Source organism: Molothrus ater, chromosome 2 (genome assembly GCF_012460135.2).
Source record: "Molothrus ater isolate BHLD 08-10-18 breed brown headed cowbird chromosome 2, BPBGC_Mater_1.1, whole genome shotgun sequence".
NCBI lineage: Eukaryota > Metazoa > Chordata > Aves > Passeriformes > Icteridae > Molothrus > Molothrus ater.
Window position 1 is genome coordinate 16,465,596 of NC_050479.2, and position 21,118 is coordinate 16,486,713.

Here is a 21,118-nt window from a genome sequence, read left to right on the forward strand (position 1 = left end):
TCTTGCATCTTCCTCTCCTCTAGTAATGCTCAAGAAGTCTGAACTGAGCAACCAAATAATGCCTTGAATAGAGATGCTTAGATGTCATGCATTGACAGAGAAATCCAAGGGACCTAGATTGCTTAAGTAGTGTGTGAGTTGAGAAGAAGAACTTTAATTTATGTGCACAACAAATTTCAAAGCAATTTGCATATGCAGATTTTCATTTTTTCTAAGAGTCGATCTTTAGGTAGGAAGTGACATGCAATGGTGATAGGTGCAGAGCTAGATCCTCTTGCTACATAATGTTTGCAGATTTTTAGAACCTAAAGTGCTTGTGCTTTGCCTAGGACTAATTTGACTTTTATTGGGTTACACATGGATTTTACATGTCATTATTACTCTGTGTAATGCAAAGAAATACGCTGCTGTGGCCAGCCAGAAAATAAAGTGCAGCAAGAAAATTAATTTGACAATTACATCCAGAATTTGTGACCTGTGGGAATTTTAAAAGTTTAAATTTTGTAGTAATTAAAAATTACCTGGGGAACAATAAATTAAAGCCTCTACCATAAATTAAGACACAGACAGATAATGGAAATTGATTAAAGTATTTATCTTAATTTAGAAGGTATTTTATCTGTTGCTTTAAGTTGTTTTTAATAACTACTTAAAATTTCAATGCACTTCATATTCCTTTTTCTTGCCCTAAAACTTTTTCCCAAGCAGCTGAAAATTTTAACTGTAAAAGCTCAGTCCCTTGTGGTTTGAGCAGAACTTAAAAGGAAAGCTCTTACTGAGTGAGGTTTTGTAATTTTATTTAAAGACAAACTAGCATGGAGGACTTACCTTTTTAGTAGAATGAGTTGTTGTCTTGAGTTGTTGGTATTTCAACAATCTCACCTTTTCCACAAACAAAGAAACAAACTCCCCACTTTCTCAATTTCTGTTGCTTTTCCTGCTTGTACAAAATAACAGCTTGACAAGTAATATCCTGAAATTGAATTGCCCTTTAAATTTAATATGCTCAGGCTCCCTTTCAGCCAGCCTGCTGTCTGAGTTCAGCACTGGCAAATGCTCATTGAATTCTGCTCACCTCTTTGGCTTTTGGGCTCAGGCTCCTCCAGGGCACCTGCTGTTGATCTAGGGGTGTGTTGTAAATAGTGCACCTGCACCATGTAGCAAGTAGAGCAAGATGTATTTTAGACATTTAAATGTGGTGGAGAAAAAATATCACTAACACTTGTTGCAGGAGCAGACTCTTCTCCTGTCTTTTCCTGTGCCCACAGACAGGTAAGTGCACTTTGCCTGCTGTGGGATCTCCACCTGGCCTGGTCAGGCAGGCACAAGGGGACAGAGGAGTCCTGTGGGTGTGAATGCCTATGGTTTTGGGTATTCTAATGTGCCTCCTATATTAGAAGTCAGACTGTGTTAGTCTGGATAGGGTAGCTACTGGGTTTAAATGTCATGGGGAAGGCTGCTTATAGACTGGATGTCTGTATTCAAAACCAACTTCGTACTGAAGAGCTGCAGAAAAGAGTTTCCAGGGTGGTAGGAGAATAGTCATCCTCCCCTAAGGGAAATTTCAGTGCTTTACTTATTTGCATTGTTGAAAAGGTACTGAGAAAGGATCAGTTGTAGCTTTTGGTTTTATTTGCTTAAGTGCAAAAATAAATTAAATGATATTAAATGATAGTGTTGGCCAAAAATTCCATCAATAAAATTTAGGCTGGAAATGAGGAGACAAGAGAATGGTGAGAGTCATTCCATCCCAGTTAGTGTTCATACAAAGTTTTAAACATCATTACATGTTATTTGCCTGCAATATGACAGAAGGCAAGTAATCAGACTGCAATCCAGTCAATCTCTGCCTGTAGTGTGTTGATACATGAGTAAAAAATACCCTCTTTTGTTCATCTTTAGCATGTGACAAAAAGTTCTTCCTAGCAACCAAATTGCATTTGTCACATTTCTTTTCCCTGTGCTAATTAAATTGGCATTGCATTGTATGTTTGTGATTATCTACAAATAAGCACAAGCTACAGTTTTTGTCTTAGCATGTGTCATGGTTTGACACTGGCACAATGCCAGTGCCCCCATGAAGATACCTTCTCCCTGGTTTCTGCTGTGAGATGTGACCAGGAATGAGCAAAGCAGGCTCCTACTTAGGGAAAAAAGAACCAGAACTTTATTAACTACTCTACAACTACAGATAAAAGGGAACACACACAGGGAAAATGAAAACCTCACAAATGCATTTCCTCCTCCCCCCACCAAATTTCCAACACAATACATTTATTCCTCAAATCACCAACTCTCGGTCCAGCAGCACCTTTTAGACAATCAATCCTCAGTTCATCGAGAGGAGAGGAGTCCTTCTTGTACCATGGGCTTCCCCTGGAAACACAGCTGAAGCCTCGTGTGTTTCTGTGTCACTCGTGGCACCACCCGGAGTACATCTGCCGTCGTGACTTCTTCCTTTCATGTCCAGTGCTCTCACCACTGAACACGGACCAGAGCTGCTTCTAGGGTTGTCTTTTAAGGATGCTCTGTCCCGATCCAAAAAAGGCACAGTCTCTCCTTTGGGACACCTGTCCCCACAATCTCTCCTTTGGGACACCTGTCCCCCCCATATTTTTTCACCCCCTGGGGCCAAGGGGCATCAACACTGAACCCTCTTGGTTCTGAGGCCATTGCCTCCCCCTAGAATGCAGTCTCTGTATCACAAGGAACATGGTACTGTCCATGGCTATACAAAAAGAGTCCAGCAAAAGCCACTCCATCATCTCTTCCCACTAGGATTCTTCTCTACTCTTCTACTATCTCTCGCTCGCCCAGACCTCTCTCACACTGGCCCATTTCCTTCCTCATCTTCCACTCTTTCTTCTAGGAGAGGTCAATGATCTGTAAAGTTCTCATTCTCGAAAAAGGGGTTAAAAGCTCCTACAAGTGGCCGGCTGAACCCCCCCCTTCTTCTCCTTCCCAGCCGTGCTGCCGGCACAGGCCTATGTTTATCCAGTTTCAAGGTTACAGTCCCAGGCAGTGGCTCTCTCTCTCTCTCTCTCTCTGTGTCTCTCAGGGAGGGCTGCCCGATGGCTCCCGGTGTCTCCCTCTCTCTCTTCCACCCTTCCACCCCGGGGCTCAGGCCTACCTCTCTCGGCCACATGGCTTTCCCCTCCCCCTGCCCAGCCAGCAGCTGGGCCGGGGGAGAGACCCGAACTCTTTCCCGCTGGAAACCCAAGAGGACCCTCCCAGGGGAGAGCTCTGCTTTTAACCCCGTGTTCTCAGAGGCATGTCCATGTCCTAATGGCCAGGTTAAATGCCAATATTAAAGCCTGAATATCCGTTGGCCCAAAACACAGCATCCCAAAAAACACATTTCCTGTCAAACCACCACAGCATGGAAGTTTTATGCGTCTTTAGGACTGTTTTCTTTCTTAAAAATGTTCACACTAACTCCTTTTTCTGTCTTCTTTCTTTGTAATGAAAGCTTTTTTTTTGATACAGAAGGGTCCAAATTTTGTTTACATTTCCAAAGTATTGTTACAATGAGGATAATTATTTCTTTTGAATTGGAAGCTAATAAACCTTGTGGTTGGGATTTTCTTTTGCATGTGTCTGTTGGTTTGCGTTTTGGTTTTTTGGGCTTTTTTGAGTTGAACGTCATGTTTCCTAATGTCCTTTTATTTCTTTCACTTCACTCTTGTGTTCATATCTTCATAAAGATTCCCTTGTTACCCTGTCCTTATCTTTTTAGAAATCAAACATGTTTATGCAGTTGATAGGTTATCCAGTTGCCTTTTCTGACTTCCTGCTAGACACTCAAAAGTTTAAAAGCTTCTTCATATTTATAATTTTTATGCTAAGTTTGGAGGAAATAAAGCTGTCTATTGATCTGGCTGGTAAATTTAGCAGTATTAACAACTACAAGAAAAAGTCTTTTGCCTTTTATTGTAGTCTAGAATTCCACCTACAAACGATTTCAAAGTTGGAATGAAGCTGGAAGCGCACGATCCTCGCAACGTTACCTCAGTTTGTATCGCTACGGTCATTGGAATCACTGGTGCCAGGCTAAGGCTGCGGCTCGATGGGAGTGACAACAAAAATGATTTCTGGAGGCTTGTGGATTCCTCAGACATACAGCCCATTGGGACCTGTGAAAAGAAAGGGGGCATGCTCCAGCCTCCACTTGGTAAGTAACAAAGCTGCTGAACAAATGTGCGTGGAGTATTGCTTTCAGGAAGTCAAATTTACCTCTTCGTCTTGGCAAATTCAATGGTATGAACATCTCACCAAACCATTATTTAATTGAAAAAGAGGTAAGTAAACTAATTCTGGCTAAGTGAATTGTGGCTTTCTCTTAGTTTTTCATTCTTCTGACATAAGAATGACCAGTTTTGGTTTTGTTGTTTTTTCTTAATAGGCCCTTAATATTAAATGTGCCCATTCTGTAAATGTTCCTCACACACCTTGTGTATGTGTATACAGTGTTTTCTTGCATGATGCCATGCATGCTCCTTGTGAGAGCCCTTGGAAAGAACTGGAGAAAGCCAAATTGCCCCTTTACTCTTCATCAGTGCATCCAAGCAGCTCACAAGAGGGCACTGGCTGCTGCAGGCCTGGGAAGCTTCAGCAGGGCTGCTGAAAGCGCGCCCCTGTAGGGCAGTCAGGATGTTTCCTTGGGCACCAAGCAAATTGATTTGTGTTCTAGGACAGGCAGCATAAGATGGGTTAGTGCAGAATTGCAGCCTTCTGCTCTGAATTTTTACTCTGAGGTAGTAAAAGCAGCGCTTCAGAGCTCTAGCAAACTGCAGGCTTAGACTGCCTGATATTCTCATTGCCTCAGATCAGCATATGTTCAGGAATGTCAGATCAGTGTGTCATGGCTGGTTTGTGAGCACAGCAAATGCTTGTGAACAATGTATAGCTTTCTAAGGCTTAGAAATATCATGCAGAACTTCTTTTGCCTTCCATGAGCAGTATGAGTGACAACATTGTGTCTCCCCAGTCTGAGAAATAGTGCTTGGGTTTAGACTTGCTGAGGAAGTTTATTAAATTGGAAATTCTACAAAGCAATTCCTTGTTACCTGGTGAATGGTCAGAGGTAACTTGGACTAAACTGCTAGAGGTAGTAAAAATGTGACATTGCCTTTCTTTGCTGTGATTAACTTGTATGTTTAGATCTACAGTCTTATACCATATTTGTCAATAGCTTAAACTTCTGTGTATGGAAATATTTAAAGATTTCACGATGATCTGCAAATAGTTTTGCTTTTAAAAAAGAGGACAAATAATGACCAAAATTTAACACTCTCTCCCCTTTTATCTTATTATCTTCTGTGACTTTTAGAAGATGCAAGAAATGATAAAAGTAATAAACGTAAAATAATAAAAAACTACCTGTAAACAGAAATTGGTTGCTGCTGCTTTTCCATCTCATGCTTATGAACCTACTTCTGGTTTGCTGCCATCAGTAATTCCTAGAGAATTCTTATTGGAGGTTTAGTGAGGATAGGTATGCTTTCTCTCAGTAGCATCTCAAAAAGCTTGTCATCCTGCTCTGGAAGCAACTTCCAGTTTTTCTGTGTGAAAGATGAAGAGAAAAGTATAATTTCACTACAGTATGAATCTTGATTTGCTTGTAGAGAGACAGACGCAGGAACAGTTGACATAACCATTAAGACACTTCACATAGTTTATAAAGGCAGATTTTTGTGCTATTGTGGTCCTTCAGGAGCACAAGAAAATGAATGCAACCAGAGTGCCAGTCTAGAAAAATATTGCTTATGATAGATACAGTTTGAGCCAGAAGGGTTTTTTCCCCCTTCTTTCAGTGAATATATAGAGGTTTTGATTGAATACACTAAAAATTCTTGACATCAGGGAAGAAGTTGGGTTTTTTTTTCCTTTTTTTTTAAGAAGTTTCTCAGTTAAACCTCTCTGAAGTTCTTGGTATATAACCTTCTAGAATGAATGAAATGATACCAGTATAAAAAATGGAAGAGTATGGAGGTTCCTTCAGCTACACACATGTACAGGGTTAAAAAATACAGCTTCAGGAGCACAACACTTTTAAAATTGTGTTTCTAAGCCAGAGTGATGAATGAAACAACTCTGGTTATGTGTGATGGGGGCAGTTGATTTGTTAAGAGGAGAAACTTTCCGTGACCATCAGTAGAAAGGTTGATGCCTTCTCCTCAGATACTGTTTCTTACCCTTATGTGGTCAGGCTGCCTGCAGCGCAGCACCTAACAAGCAGCTGTTTCCCTGTGTTCAGGCAAGTTTACCTGCCCTCTGAACAATTGCTGATTATTCAGAAAAGAATGTGAGTGCCACTAGTTTGGCCCTCCTGCCCTAGATTTTTCTAGAGATAGGCTGAATTCCAGCAATCAAACATTCAGGCATACCTAGATAAATTTTTGAAAAAGCCTTTTTGGCAGTTTTACAGCATCCTGTTCCTGGGTAAAGCTGGGAGCTAATTGGGTGTATAATTACCTCCTGTTAGACATTTAACCAAGGGATTTTTTTTTCCTTAGTAGTAGGGAACCTTCTGGATACTAATGTTCCACTTCTATCATAATGACTAACTAAAATAGTCCCTCCTACCTGATTTTTACATGGCTTTAATTATGCATGTTACATAAGGGTTTTGAGAAAGTGATTATTGCAGCAAAGTGTTCCTGTTCCAGCCTCTGTTTTCCATAGCTTTTCCATAGCTTTTTGTTGTTGAGAGCTTAATTTTCTGAGCAAATTACAATGCAGATAGCAGTTTCTCTGGTTTTACCAGGACAACTTAAAGGCCAAATGAAGTTAATTGAAACTGTTGTTTAGTTGTCACTCCTCTGTCTTGCTTGTATATATTTTCTGAGCTACTGAGTTGGGAATCTTGTGTTTCAATAACCACACGTGTTCAGGTTTTATGAAGACTCTGGTATGAAACCAGTCCTGACAATCAGCTCAGTGGTCCCTGAATTATGACACCATTCATCATATAGGAGCTCTGCATTAATTTAGGTGTTGAATAAGTAGTGCTTGCTTGAAAACTGTTTATTCTACTGAAGATAGCTTAAAGCTATGAGCTCAAGAACCACTATAGTGTATAATCAAATTTTAAATGAGTGAATTATTTACCTGATCAAGAATTGCAGGTATGGTCCACCTTTCTAGTTACAGATTTTTAAGACAATTCTTAAAGATCAGTTATGAGGGAACTCATGAGCTCTTGGCAGATTATGGTACTATTTGCTTTGTGGAAAAAATTCCGATTTGCTGTATGTATTATGTCTGTTTTTCTGCAGAACTGTTCCAGACATCTAACTGCTAAAGAAGCAGAAAAAAATGTCCAGTATGTCTGTTATCTTACTCATTACTTTAAAACATTCATTTGGAAAGCAAAGAAAGCAAAAGGACTTTTTGTTTGCTTTGTTTTATCTTCTAACGTAAAGTGGTTGATTGTGAGAGAAGATTATCTAGAATAAGAAGGTTTTCAGCCAAATCTTTGTTCTGTTTGAATAAGGTAGTTCATCTAAACAAATTTGATTGTTGTTTTTGATTTTTATTCACTTGTTAATGAAGAATAATGAAATAGAAAGACCATCTGGCTTATGTTTTTCAATATGATACTTTTTTTTTTTTTGTTCACTCTTAGGTATGCTTTGTTTTTATGGCTACTTATGTATTTCTTTTAATGAGAGAGGGAGAAAAACCAATTGCACTGTTTTTTTGTCTACAGTTTGGTGAAACAAGATTCTCAAAAATAAAAAAGTATCTTCTGAATAAATGAGCTAGAACCTGAAGAGGAAGCCAGGTGCTTGTGCCAGGGAAGTTCCACTGGACCAGAGGCTCTCTGAGACAACCTCATGGTCTCCTGTACTAGGACTTGCATATCATTGAATCCTAGAAATTAATCTGTAGTGCCTGATGTTATGATGAGTGGTTTTGCAGGCAAGTCACTCAGAATGGAAATGAATTGCACAGCTTTCTGCAGTGACAGTGACCATGTTCATTTCTTCTTAGCTGCTTCTGTTTTGGCCAAGTCTAACTAAATAGAGGGAATGAGGCATTAGTGAAACAGACTTTTTCTCCTATTGTGCTTTAAAAACTGAAAGTAGGGCTGTTTGTTTGGTTTTTTGTTTGTCCTCAGGGTTCCAGATGAATGCATCCTCTTGGCCAATGTTTCTCTTAAGAACTCTCAATGGAGCTGAAATGGCACCTGCAGCATTCTTTAAAAAGGTAAGAAGAAAGGCTTTTCTAGTAAACAACTTCCTATCAATTCATCCATGGTTACATTTTTTAATGAGGATGATTAGATATTACCCTGTTGTCTGCAGCAAAGACAGGGAAGGCAAGACTATTATTTAAAATTACTTTGAACTGGATTGACATGCTATGGAACTAGACAGAAAGGAATCTGCTTCTAGTCCTTAGAGAGGGCCATTTCTTTTCCTGAGCTGAGACTTCAAAGTATGGTGTGTTACTTAGAAAAATTGTGTTGCTCCTGTTTTGTCTCATGGACTTTAGATAAAATGTATATCACATTTCTTAACAGCACTGTACTCATGTGGATGTGCACAGGAGTAAAACAAAATTAATGGGGAATGAGACCCATTGGAATACAGTAGTGCTTGGAACGGTTTTGTTAAAGATTTTCAGTGGGCACACACTCATCATTTAAAATGTAGTGAGAAAGTAGTTGAAAATAGCAGAAAAAGCCATTCAGTTTTTTAAACATGACTCTTCAGTAAGTTACTTTGAAATATGGAAAATTATATAAAAATAACAGTGATATTAAAATGACTTGGTTCAATTTTTTGTTGAGGTGATAAAACCCTGTTGTCATACTGAGTGTGTTCTTTTTGGATACTGAGAGTGATACTGAGAAGTATGTCAGCAAATCAAACAGTTGGGTTTAGGCCTGCAATCACATTACTTGCTGTTAACTTCATATAATTTTTTTTAGATAAGATAATATAAATTTTCTGAGGCATGATGAGCCATGCTTCTCTGTGCTAGCCTGCAGCACATCTGAGATGGCTTGGATAATAAGGTTCTTGAGGCTGAGGTGGTAATTTGTGTTCTGTCAGATCACAACTCCTGCTGTGGAGGTACACCTACACCAGTCACATTCACTTGATTTTTGTTTTTCTTTTGTCCACTTGGAATTGGTCTAAGGCCAAGTGAGTTAACAGAGGCCTATAAATAATGTCCAATGCTAATGAATTTTTCATGGATTAATTGAGAGGTAAAGCTTTTACCAGACAGTTATCAGTCCCCAGAAATATCCATGCTCTGCAAACCTCTTCTTTATTAGCATGTAGTAATTTCATTTTAGTGTCTTGGCTGTCTTGCTGCCCAGACATAATGTATTGTTTGCAACCTATTGCTTATGTAAATACTTTTATCAGAATCTTTCTGTCATGGAGAATTTTGCTAATTATCCCAGCTGTGTTTTGGGGAAATAGAATGAAGATTTTTGTCATGCAGAAGAGCAAAGGCAAATTTAAAATTCGACTAGTTTCCTTGAATGTGTTTCTATAGCTTCCTGAGAGTAGTGACTATAAATAGTAAGAATGTTGAGGAAAAAAAAAAGGGCTGTTACTTAGTTTTGGGTTTTTTTTCAAGAGGTCATAGAAATACAAATATTCTACCTTGTTTATTTTTGTAGGAGCCACCAAAACCTGTGCCAAACTGCTTTAAAGTTGGAATGAAACTTGAAGCTATAGATAGGAAGAACCCATACCTAATTTGCCCAGCAACCATTGGAGATGTTAAAGGAGATGAAGTTTTTGTTACATTTGATGGTTGGAGAGGAGCATTTGACTATTGGTGCAGGTGTGATTCTCGAGATATTTTCCCAGTCGGATGGTGTAGCTTGACAGGAGATGCATTACAACCACCAGGGAACAATGGTAAGATGACTAATAATATTGCTTAATTGTTTTTCTCCTCAATTACAGCAGAATTTTAAAAACCAGCTGGCTATATGCAGATAAGACTGAAGATTTGATTTGTGAGTAGCAGATGAGGATGAAATGTTGTTTTCTTTATGCAGCTTAAAGCTAATAGAAATTGCTGGGAAACAGTTTTTGCCTGTTCGTAGTATCTCTGGGAACGTTTTATTTAATACTGTTAGGAGGACTTCTGATGACCTCTAATTTTTGTGTGCTTATAAAGAATCTTGAACTAGATTTGCTGTTTGTATTATTGATAGATACATGCTCCTGTTTAGTCATACTAGTATATTGGCTGCTGCAGCACTTTATGTTATGCTAAGTAAAGTAAAGTAGTGTTTACTTCTTTGATGATTGCAGGTCTAAACTATATATTTAATATTTCTTCCTTCATACTCACAAAATTCTGTCTTGCAGCTGCCTATTCTGAGTGCTTTGTCATCCTCTTGCCTTTAGGGATGTTTGTTGATCAGGTGATAGTGTCTCTTTAACTGATGGCTGCTTTAAAATGAATAACTCTCTACCTTAGAAAGAAGGGAAATAGCATGAAGAGGGATATCCCTCAGTGTAATCCCCTCGCTACTATGGGACTGCTTGTCAGGTTTCTATTGTGTAAGGCTTTTCTGTCAAACTGTTTGAGCTTTTCTATCCTCATCCCATTAAAAAAATGTCAGAAAGAGAGGTTTGAAGGAGGGGAATAATATTTTAATTAATTTCTTTATTAACCAGAATTAATTAACTAATTAATTTCTTTATTAACCAGAATGATTTGTTCTCAGTGAGAATTTTCATAGCTGGTGTTAGGTGAGTAAGGAGCAAATAGATTGGTGTCACAGAACTCTCACATGGAAGTAGGAAAGGAACAGAAGCAAGAAGGCAAGAAATTAGTAATGTTTCCTGGCCTTTCCATCCCTGTTATTTTTCTCATCTTTTGCTAGCAGATCAAGAACCTGTATGGAAAATCTAACTGGAATTAGCTAATGGCATCTCTGCATCCTTGCTCTCACCTGTCTGAAGTTGCTGCCAGGGGTCATAGTACCTGGAATCGTGTTTAGTCCATTCTGGCAGATTTCAGCAAAGGAATAACTCTGTTGTACTGCCCAAAATGATCTGCTGGTACAAACCTGTAGTGAGAGGGAAGGGGAAAGGCAGGTGAGGATGATGGACATTGGATCAGAAGTCATCTAATAGGTACCACACTGACCTTGGTCTTAATGTTTCTATGCTCTCAATCTCTAAAGTGTCTTTCTTCAGAAAGGTTGACCTTGTCTTGGGAGATCATGAATGAGGTGTGTTATTACACTTAAGCTAGTTATTTCTTTACTGTGGGGGTGACTGTGCACTGGAACAGATTGCCCAGAGAAGTTGTGCAGTCTCCCTCACTGGAGATATTCCAGAGCTGTCTGGACACAATCCTGTGCCATGTGCTCTGGCATGACCTTGCTTGAGCAGGGAGGTTGGACCAGATGACCCCACTGTGGTCCCTTCCAACCTGACCCATTCTGTGATACACGAGAGGGGCTGTGTAAATAAGTGGCATAGAAGTTTAAAACATATTTTTGTGACAGATTACTGAGTCCAGTTTCATCTTCTGGAAAGAATATTATTAAATTGTTTAGTCTACTCCAATTTCACACTGGAAAGCCAGCAATATTTTCAGGTAAGACATCCAGAATTTTTTCTTGCCTGACCAGTGCTTGATAGAGCTCAAGGTTGTTTGACAATGAGTAAAGCTGATTATGTAATCCAGTTCTTCAGGTAATAAACCAAACAAAATTCAGACTTGAAATACCTATCCAGTTAGGATACTATTGCTTTGTAATAAGAAACAAAAACACTCCAGGCATAAATAAAATCTGAAGCAGGGTTCTTACATACTTGTAGTTAAAATTGAGAATTTTGGACATGTAATAGAAACTGAGTGCAGAGAGATGCAGGCTGGAGTGGTTTTTATTTTTGTTTCCAAAAGTGAGGCCAAAGTTAACTGCAGTTTTATTGAAATTGTGTATTCATTTTTCCACTATTCATTCTAAGCATAAATAATTTGTTATTTCTATTTTGCTTTGTGTTGTTATTTTTATTTATTTTATGTTTTATGTTTGTAAGTGTTATACACACTTGTTGAATTTACATATCTGGATGAAATATTTTTTGCTCTCAGGTTAGGTTTTTCACTGTTATTTGATTGCTATGGAGCCACTAAAGAACTGCAATGACAATCCTTTATTAAGATTTAAATAATAGCTTCAAGGAGAGTACAATCAAGTCGTTTGAATTCAGAAATATGATGATGTTGTCAGGATTCTTTATTACATCATACTAACATTAACTACTCCTGTTAAGGAAGAAAATATTACAGGTACTACATTGTAGGAATTTCCTTGGAGTATTGAAGTGTTATTTTGGTCTGGAACTTTTTCCTGCTGGTTACCTCAGTATTTCTGGCTTGAATTTCTGCAATAAAAAGTGAAAATAATTGATTTAAGTGTGGCTTGAATTCCAGAGTGAATATGAAAAGTATTCTTGATTTTTGTAAAGCTGAAAACATTTAAATGTGTTAAATCTCTACTTAGAGGGCTGAAAAAAGCCTCAGATCTTAGTGAACATGCAAAGCCAGTATCCTGCAATCAAAGTATGAAAGAGAAGAATTGCTCTTGCTTTAAATTTAAATTCCTTAAATTTCATTCATACCTAGTACAACAATTTCCTGCCATAAGATATATTTTTGGGGTCTAATTTAACCTTTTGAAAGAGAGATTAAATGCAGTAAGGGAGACAGTATACAAATTAGGGAAGATTGTATTTCAACTGTCTACTGTCTTGGCCTTTTAGGACACCCAGAGAGAATGTAGGACCTCTGCCACGGGAGGTGTTTAAGAACAGGCTTCTAGGATTTGGGTTATTCAGACCAGATTTTGTGTTATCTTTACTCTTTACAACTGTATCTTCTGTACCTCTCATTGCTATTAGCTCATGAACTAAGAGAAAAGATAATACAGAGATGTTGGGTGAAAAGTTGTTTTGGACCAACTGTTGATAGCTTTCAGGCCCTAATATTTATGTTTTGTCTTTGGTCCTTATCAGAAGGTGTGACTTCAGTGGACCTGGCTGGATGTCAGGATATGTGCACAGTGGTATGCAATGTACCATTCAATATTTATGCTATCAGAAGCTGTGCTTAGCTAACATTGTAGTTTGTGTCATTAGAAATATCTCCAACAGTACTTATTGGTCATGTATGGTTTGACTTCAGTGCTTGATGTTGGCTTGGCCCACTGCCTCAGGGTTAATATTTTAAGGATGCAGTAGATTGTTTTCTCTGTGTCTCTTGGTCATTTAAATGCTTTTAGAGAAGACTAAAAAACACAACCAGTGTTGTGAAAAGTACCTAATGAAAGAGATTGACACTGGTCTGTGCTGGACCATCGAAGGACCATCTGCTCTTGAAGGTTTCCTCCAGCACTGGCTGAAAGCAAATGTCTGAAGAAAATTATAAGCACATAGGAGACAGGTTTGCTCAAGTGTTCCTAGTATCTGTCCATCTGCAGCCACGGTCTTTCCAAGCCCAGAATAATGCTTTTATGCTGATTGCTTTCTCAGGTACTCAGCATAAAAGGGGAGGAACTTGATCTAAGCTGTTCTATTATGTACTGGAGCCATCTGAACTTTTAGCACCTACAACATCCTTTTTAGCACCTAAAGCACAAGGCATTCTCTACTTGAGTATATTTTTTGTGGAAAAGGAGAAATTCCTTTTCCTTGCTGGTAGTTTCATTTGTTGTCCTTGGTTTCTTGTACTGAAACAGGTTCTTGTACTTCCAGTACTTGTACAGGAAGATTTTGGTGGTGTTGTTCAGGAGTCAGTTTTATTCCTCTGGTCACCCTTGTTCTTCTGTACTGTTTCCTTTTCACTTACAGCATTTTTGAGCCACTGGATCCAGAAGTGCACAATATATGGAAGCTTAGTGACATAGTGGTGCCTTCTGTTATGTTTTCTGTTCCTTCCATGATTATTCATTAATTGATATTTGGAATTTTTGGACTTATACTGATACTGTGTGCTTCCTTGGAGTGAGTATGAATGCAAAATAAATTCAGTCTTGTTTTAGTGTTACCTTCTGCATTTGCTTATTCTAAAATCTGGTCATCTCTTGGGTCCATGTAACTTATGCTTTTGATATACTTTAAGAAGGATTTTAAAGTTTTATATCTTCTGCATGTTTTTTTATTCACTCTTTTCTAGGCCAAATGTATTGTACTTTTCTATTTAACCACAATAGATTGTAATTTTTACTTTACTCTGTTGAATAATAGAAATCTGTTACTATACCCAAGAATATTCTTGATATTCATGTATTGCTTTGTGGCTTGTTGTATTTTGAGGCTTATGATTGAAGTAAGCAGCAGGTGACTGGAGATTGTCAGAACAATTTCTATTTGCTGTTTCTGTATAAATTCATTTTACTGTTTAGTTATTACATGTAAATGGCAGTTACTTAGGCAACCCACCTTTTTATTTATAATAGAAGTAATACCTTTTTCATAAAAGAGAGAAAACAAAAGAACAACTGGGGACAAGCCATGTGGGAAACAATAAGTAATTTCACCTGCAAAGATTGATTTCAGTATTAACTACTATCTATCATTTAGATGTGAGCAGAAAGAGGGGGATCAGTTTCTACATATTCATGATCCCCCCAGCCTTATGAAGCTGGATTTTTGAAGGATAAAGGTGATGCAAAGAACTCAAAAAATTGGAACTGCTCTCTGTGCTCTAAAAATTTGGGAGGCCCAAGGAAGATGATAAAATAATTTAAAAAAAACAACCAAAACCATGATACAATGTTGTTTTTACCATTAGTCATATTCTTTCTTTCACTCTCCTGTCTCCCCCTCTTCCACACCCTGTGTCCCATCATTGCTTTTCTCCTAATTTAGTGCATTTATTGTCAGTGAGAGCAATCTTCTTTCATTATGCTAATCAGCATGTTGATGTTAAAGATCTCCTTTTAAAACTGTTTTCAGCAAAAGAGCAGTACAGACTCAAGCAGAGATTTAAAAATATCTTATTTGTCTTTATGATTTCTTAGTTTTATTTAATTTTCAGTCATTTTCTCAATGTTTACTTTATGCAGATCTCTGTTGTTGATGAAATTATGTGAAAAAAAGCTCTGGTATGTTTTCAGCTGAGTTGTGCACAAATGTGCGACATCAGTACAAACCTAAGTATTTTCCATGTTTGCAGATGAAACAAAAGAAGTGTTGAAACTTTATACAGAGCTATAGTAAGATCTGTGAAGACTCTGTGATGTTTAGAGTAGCCAAAAAAAAATCAGATAAGCATGGTAATTAAGTTTCATTAAAAAAAAAGTGAAGTGGTAAAATTTCATACTGCTGGAGGTTTTATTTTTCTGTCACTGCAGCCAGCTTCTCTTCATGAGCAGATCACAGTAGTTAAGTCAGACACACACAGTAAGCAGATTTATGCTGTCTTCAGAATTGTACATGAAAAACTCCTCAGTGCTTCAGGCTAAAACCTGATTTGCCACATTCTCTCAAATGTTAAGCTTTTTTTATTTGGTATTAATGTTTCTTGACATCTTGCAGCAAGGCTTGGATAGTGCTGCTACAGAACACTAATCACTTAAGAGAGAATAAAGGTTTTGCCTTTCCAAAAGATGTGACCTTATTGTAAGTCTGGATTCCCTGTCATCTTACCATGTTTATTTATAAGGTAATTGTAATTTTCTTGTAAATTGGAAGTACTCCAACACATGTATTTTTGACTGCTACATGGACTTTTTTTTTAATTTGGGTCTTATGGACACTGCAGGTATTTCAGTATAGTCTAAACAGAAAGTTGTACTACTGTACAGACCTCCCACCTGCAGCTTGAGTAATAAAACACCCTACTCCTGTGGGGACAAAAGAGTAAAGGGTTGCTAACCCAGGTGTGCCAAGCCACAGCCAATGGTTGTGGTGCCCTACTGGTGGATGTGATTGAGTAGATATTTTCCGAATCTGCGTTAGTAGCTATAGGCTATGTCCAGAGTATCAGTCACGTGCTGAGACAAAACAAATTGTTGCATTGTACTATCCGTGCTCTGTGTGTCTTTTTTCTTCCCTGGAAGCTTGTTGCATTTTATTCTGTCATTTTTGGGCCCTTCTTTCATCCTGTTTATGCTATTTGGGGAAAAAATAATGGCAAAACCAGGGCAGAATCAGTAATGATTGAGAGAAAAGTCAGGTTGTTAAATTTGTACCCAGTTTGTAGAGCTGGGCCTTGCTGGGCTTATTGACAGATTCATCACCAGCACATCTAAGTTCACTTCAGGTAACTCAAGTTGATGCTGTTTTGATAGCTCAAGTTACTTGCTTGCTGTCTTCCTTGTCTTCCTTCCTTCCAAATTATCAACAAAGTATAAGGAGTTTTTTGTTGGGGTTTTTCTGGTTTAGGTTTTTTTGCTAGTGTGGTTGTAATGGCAATGCTTGTTGAAGGATGAGACTAGAAGCTGGCTTTTCACAGTTCTTGATTTCTGGGGACTAACTGAAAAGATCTTCCAGGAGTCTTTCTTCTGTTTGCCTGTAACCCCCCAAGTCCCACAAATTCCCTGCCCCATCTTAGCTCATAGAAGTTGTTTTTTTTGGAAGTGATGAGTGTTAATTTGGTTAGCAGTGGGTTTTGATGGATCTTAAACAGTATTTTCAGTGGTCATTTCTGTAGGGTCTGGCTTGCCTACCTCTTGAAAATGTGGCAGACTGGGGATGGGGGTGAAGGACTGAGGGACTGAAGGTGCTACAGTGCTGCCTGGGGAGGTCACTGGGAGAGGAATGCTTTTTTTTTCTTTCATCCATTTCTGTCTTACATTACTTGTCAGTCTCCATTTTGCCTTTCAGTCTTGTGTAAAGTAGGCTAAAAATTTTCACAAAGACGGAGACTTCCTATTTCTTTTATTATATTGGTAACAGAAACTAAAATCTAGAAAGAAGAAAGTTTCAAGCTGTAGTGTCCATGTCTTGCCAAGGTGGTTGTTGAAGTTTCCAAGTGTGATGTTGCTTTTTAGATAGCAGAATAATGACTTACACCTGATTTTGTATCATAGCTACATATCAATTAGTATCTCACAGCTACCTCATAACAAGGAGTCATCCATACACAGATAGGAAGAGGTGGAATGTAGTACAGATAATTACAGTTTTGTATGGCTCTGTTGTTCAATTGAGACATAAGGACATAAATTTTTATAATCCTTGGCACTAAGCTGTTTTGAAAAAATTGCTAATCTTTTCCACTTCTTTTGCCAGTTGTCAAAACTATCATGATAATAACTGACTGTATTAAAGAAGGTTAGTTTTATAGTTAAAACTCCAGGCTAGAACTCAGCAGATATGTTTCCATTACTTCTCCTGTGGAATGCTCACATGGATTTAGGGTAAGTTGCTAAACCTCTTTGCCTTTTTTTTTTTTTTTTTTTTTTTTTTTTTTTTTTTTTGTCTGTACATGACAGAAGGACCAAGCTTTTATATTCTCAGAAAAACATTGGGTTTATATATTGGGGGGGCATAGGAACAATACTACAGTACAAATAGAATTATTTATCTCTTGAAAGAAAATCTGATTTTAAAAAGTGAGCTACTTTTTTTACTGGCCTAATTGGCACCTTCACCTCAGGTAGCAATTCTGTGTTCACAGAATGCATAGCATTGAGCCCCTACCTTGCTTTGTGTAATTTCCCATCAGTTGTTTTAATTCTTGTCTTGTAATTGCTGTTCTGTGGCACTAACGAATGGGAGATTTATAATGTTTAAATATTACAAATCTGAACATTTTTTTTTCCCCTGCTTTCCATAAAAACATGGAGTGAAACTGTCACTGCTGATTATTTGAGGGAATTTTACTAATTAGAATTGCATGAGAATTCAGGCTTTTGAGCTGTCATCTGTTCCATCCCCTTCCCAAGTACTGGAGGTTTCAGTAGCTTCAGATTTCACAGTTGTCTTAAATATGTTACTTATTCTGGCAAGAGATCTTGGAGATAACATTCTGGGGTCAGTTTTGCAGTTCTACCTGTGTCTGGGCCAAAGCTTTTCTACTTCTGCCAGCAGAATTTGGCCCTCATGTGAGATGTAACCTTTTGGGTCCTTTTCATGCAAATGGGCTCAGTTGATTGCAGTGGATCTGCTTGTTTCAGCAAGGGACTGAGTGGTGGCCGTGCATCTCCAGGTTGTGAGTTCCAAAATACAGGATCTGGGGTTTCTCTTATATTAAATGCAAAGTTCACAGGTGTTGGGATTGTCACAGAACCGTTTTGGGAGGAAGGAAAGAATGTTTTGAAAGAGAAGTATTTGAAAGTATGAAAGCTGTGAGTTGCATGGAGGGCTAGGTACCTATAGCCCACACAAACGTGGCAGTATGATTGGAGCTCTGTGAACTCTGAAAGTGCTGCTTAGTTGCTAACATTTCTATGGTAAAGTGTATCTGTGTAGTGTGACCTTTGTTCTTCAGTTACTCAGGGTGCCTGTACAGGTTTTGGCTCTTAACAAGATATTTGGGAAGGAAAGCCATGCAATGCATCCCATTCCTGAAAGTGGAGAGGCGGACATTTCTGTAGATGAGCAACATGACACAAATGCTTGATTCTCTTTGTGCAAATGAGAGGGCCTTTGTGATGCAAAGCAGCATCCTCAAAAGGCAAATGTGCTTTTTTGGTTGTAAATATCCCAGCTAAATACTGCAGTAATTGCAAGCAGAGCTTGGCATTTTTCCTCTCTATTCTCTTCGTTGTTATATTTTAACAAGTTCTCATGAGACTATTAAAGTGTCTTAGTTTTTGGAACATGTGGCCTAGTGGGGATAACTCTGTCTACAGATGCAGTGGGTTGGCAGCTTGATTTTGCATGTCTTTTCATTTCCCCCAGATCCTGTGACCCAGTGTAACCTTTGGTCTCCCTCTGAAGGCCAGGGTGAGGGAAGTATGAGCAGGTGACTGATGATCACTGTCAATACAGCCTGCAGACAATATGGGAATTACTTTAGCAGTCTCCCGCTCCCTTGTGCTCCCCCCATCCTCTCTTAAATCAACAAATGCAAATAGCAGCTTCCTCATTTGCTGCTATCTCTGGGATGCTGCCCAGGCAGCATGGGCTTTGTTGCAGTCCTGCCTATTAAAAAAAGCAGCTTCAGCCCTAGGCAGAAGGAAAAATACCAAGTGGGACCTGATTCCCCTCACTCCCTTAATGGTTAATGCTGCTCATATTTGGTCCTCTGGCATATACAGGTAGGAAGATGCTGAGATAAGGTAGTGCTTGATGTGTGTGGTTCAAGAGGGCAGCAGGAAGTGGCTGGAGCTGTTTGCATTGTTACTCTTTGTCTGGTAAATGTCCTTCTGGAAGGGAGTAGGGATTGCCCAGTGTCCAAAACTTTTACCTGTGCTCCTAGAACCTATTGACTTGAAAGTAGTGTGTATTTAACAACAGCTATGTCTTTACTGTGGGAGACTAGAAATGCATTTGCTAGATTTCAGCATAGGCAGAAGCACAAAGAATTTGTTAAACAACGTTTCTTTCCAAGGTCATAATTGTTTTGTTCAATGCATAATTGTGGGGCACAAATAAATAAAATAGCTGCATTTATATTGTTGTAAGTATAATATGTAGTATTGCATTGTACAGCATACAGTTGATCTTGTTTTGCTTTCCAGATATACAGCTTAACGTGAGTTGTCGTTCAGCAATTCAGGAACATAAGAGTAATGCTGTGCCAGCATTTGGTTAAAATTCTGTTCATCTTATTTTGTCATCGCATATGAAAAGATGTTTTGGCAAACATAAATAAAAGGAAAGTGGTCACTTTGTACATCCAGAAGGTGGTCCTTCTCAGATACCTCAGGATATCAGGTCTGCATTTGATGTATTAGGACTGCAACCAGCCATAATGAAGAGATTTCTTCTGAACTGCCATTAAGGAATATTAGATTAGTAACTGAATCAGGCAAATAGCAATGTATGTAAATGCTCCTCCTGCTTTAGAAATGTGTGTCAGTAGTGCTTGTATTTTATAAGAAGTCTGTGTGCAGTGTGTATTTAATCTTAGTGAATTTGAAAATAGTGACATTTTCTATTGCAAATACTTAATAACAGTTAACTCCTGAATGAAGATACAGGGTTAAAGGAACAGTTGTAAAGCAAGGTGCTGGAATGTTAAGTTGAATATGATTTATAGAGCTTGACATTAAAATTGTTACTCAATCTTTAAATATTTTATTTTCTCAATCTCTTATTTCAAAAGTATCTTTGTCTTTTATTTTTTGTTTTACTTGCTTACCAGAAAGCTTCGACATACTAATATATTCTAGGGAATAAAGATTCCAAATTTAAAAAAAAAAATAAAATCCAGAATTAACAGCCCCCTATGCTCCATCTCCAGTATGAATTAGTGCTTTGAATCAGGCACTGATGACTGACACAGTCAAAGCCTGCTTTAACTCTTAACTTGCAGTACTTCTCTAACTTATGTCACATTAAGTTTATGGTATATAAGGTTGGGGTGAATCACATGAATTTCACTATCAGCAAGATGCAAAAGGCTGTGATAGGGGTAGTTTGACACTAGAAAGCTGTCTGATTTTAGTGTAGAGGTTTCACATTGTTTCAAATATGTTGTGTGCTTCTTTCCAATACCTCTCAGCAAAGGTGGTTTGATGTCAAAAAATTTCCCTATTTCCCTATTTCATCTTCTACTTACTTGTCCTGCAATTTCTGCATCTGCCTGCCAGCAGTTGGGCCAACAGAATGGAGTATTTGTTGGCCACAGGGACTTAATATTTGCTTTTTGTTGGCCACAGGTGCTGCTGTAGCAGGTTCATTGAGGGTAGGTCCTCATGTTCTGTTTGGCATCCTTTTGGTGTTCTAATCTGTCCATTGGGAAGGGAATTGTTAAAATAAAACTATCATTATTTCAGAGAAGAGCGAGTTGGGTGGAAAAGACCTGTTCACTAGGAAGTTTTAATTTAATGAAATCTGGTTACATCTGAGAGCCTCACACCAGATTACAATGCTATCACAGCATTTGCATATTGGAACATATCCAAGTGGATATCTGTTGGGATCCCATATTGAATTGGAGAGATTAACCCATCTCATGGGAGAAAATCACTTCAGTGTTAAGAATGAAGAAAAATGATACTTTG

At 38.3% G+C, this 21,118-nt stretch overlaps 1 protein-coding gene across 5 annotated transcripts in view; it reads left to right on the forward strand.

Moving 5' to 3' along the window:
* SCML2 (Scm polycomb group protein like 2) overlaps positions 1–21,118 on the forward strand; it is a 75,188-nt gene that overhangs the window by 27,926 nt on the left and 26,144 nt on the right. For all 5 annotated transcript variants that reach the window (XM_036379379.1, XM_036379401.2, XM_054518568.1 and 2 more), the window contains 3 exons: positions 3,937–4,171; positions 8,123–8,211; positions 9,644–9,887. In XM_036379379.1, the coding sequence (XP_036235272.1) occupies positions 3,937–4,171; positions 8,123–8,211; positions 9,644–9,887 (568 nt within the window). The remainder of the gene's footprint in view (positions 1–3,936; positions 4,172–8,122; positions 8,212–9,643; positions 9,888–21,118) is intronic.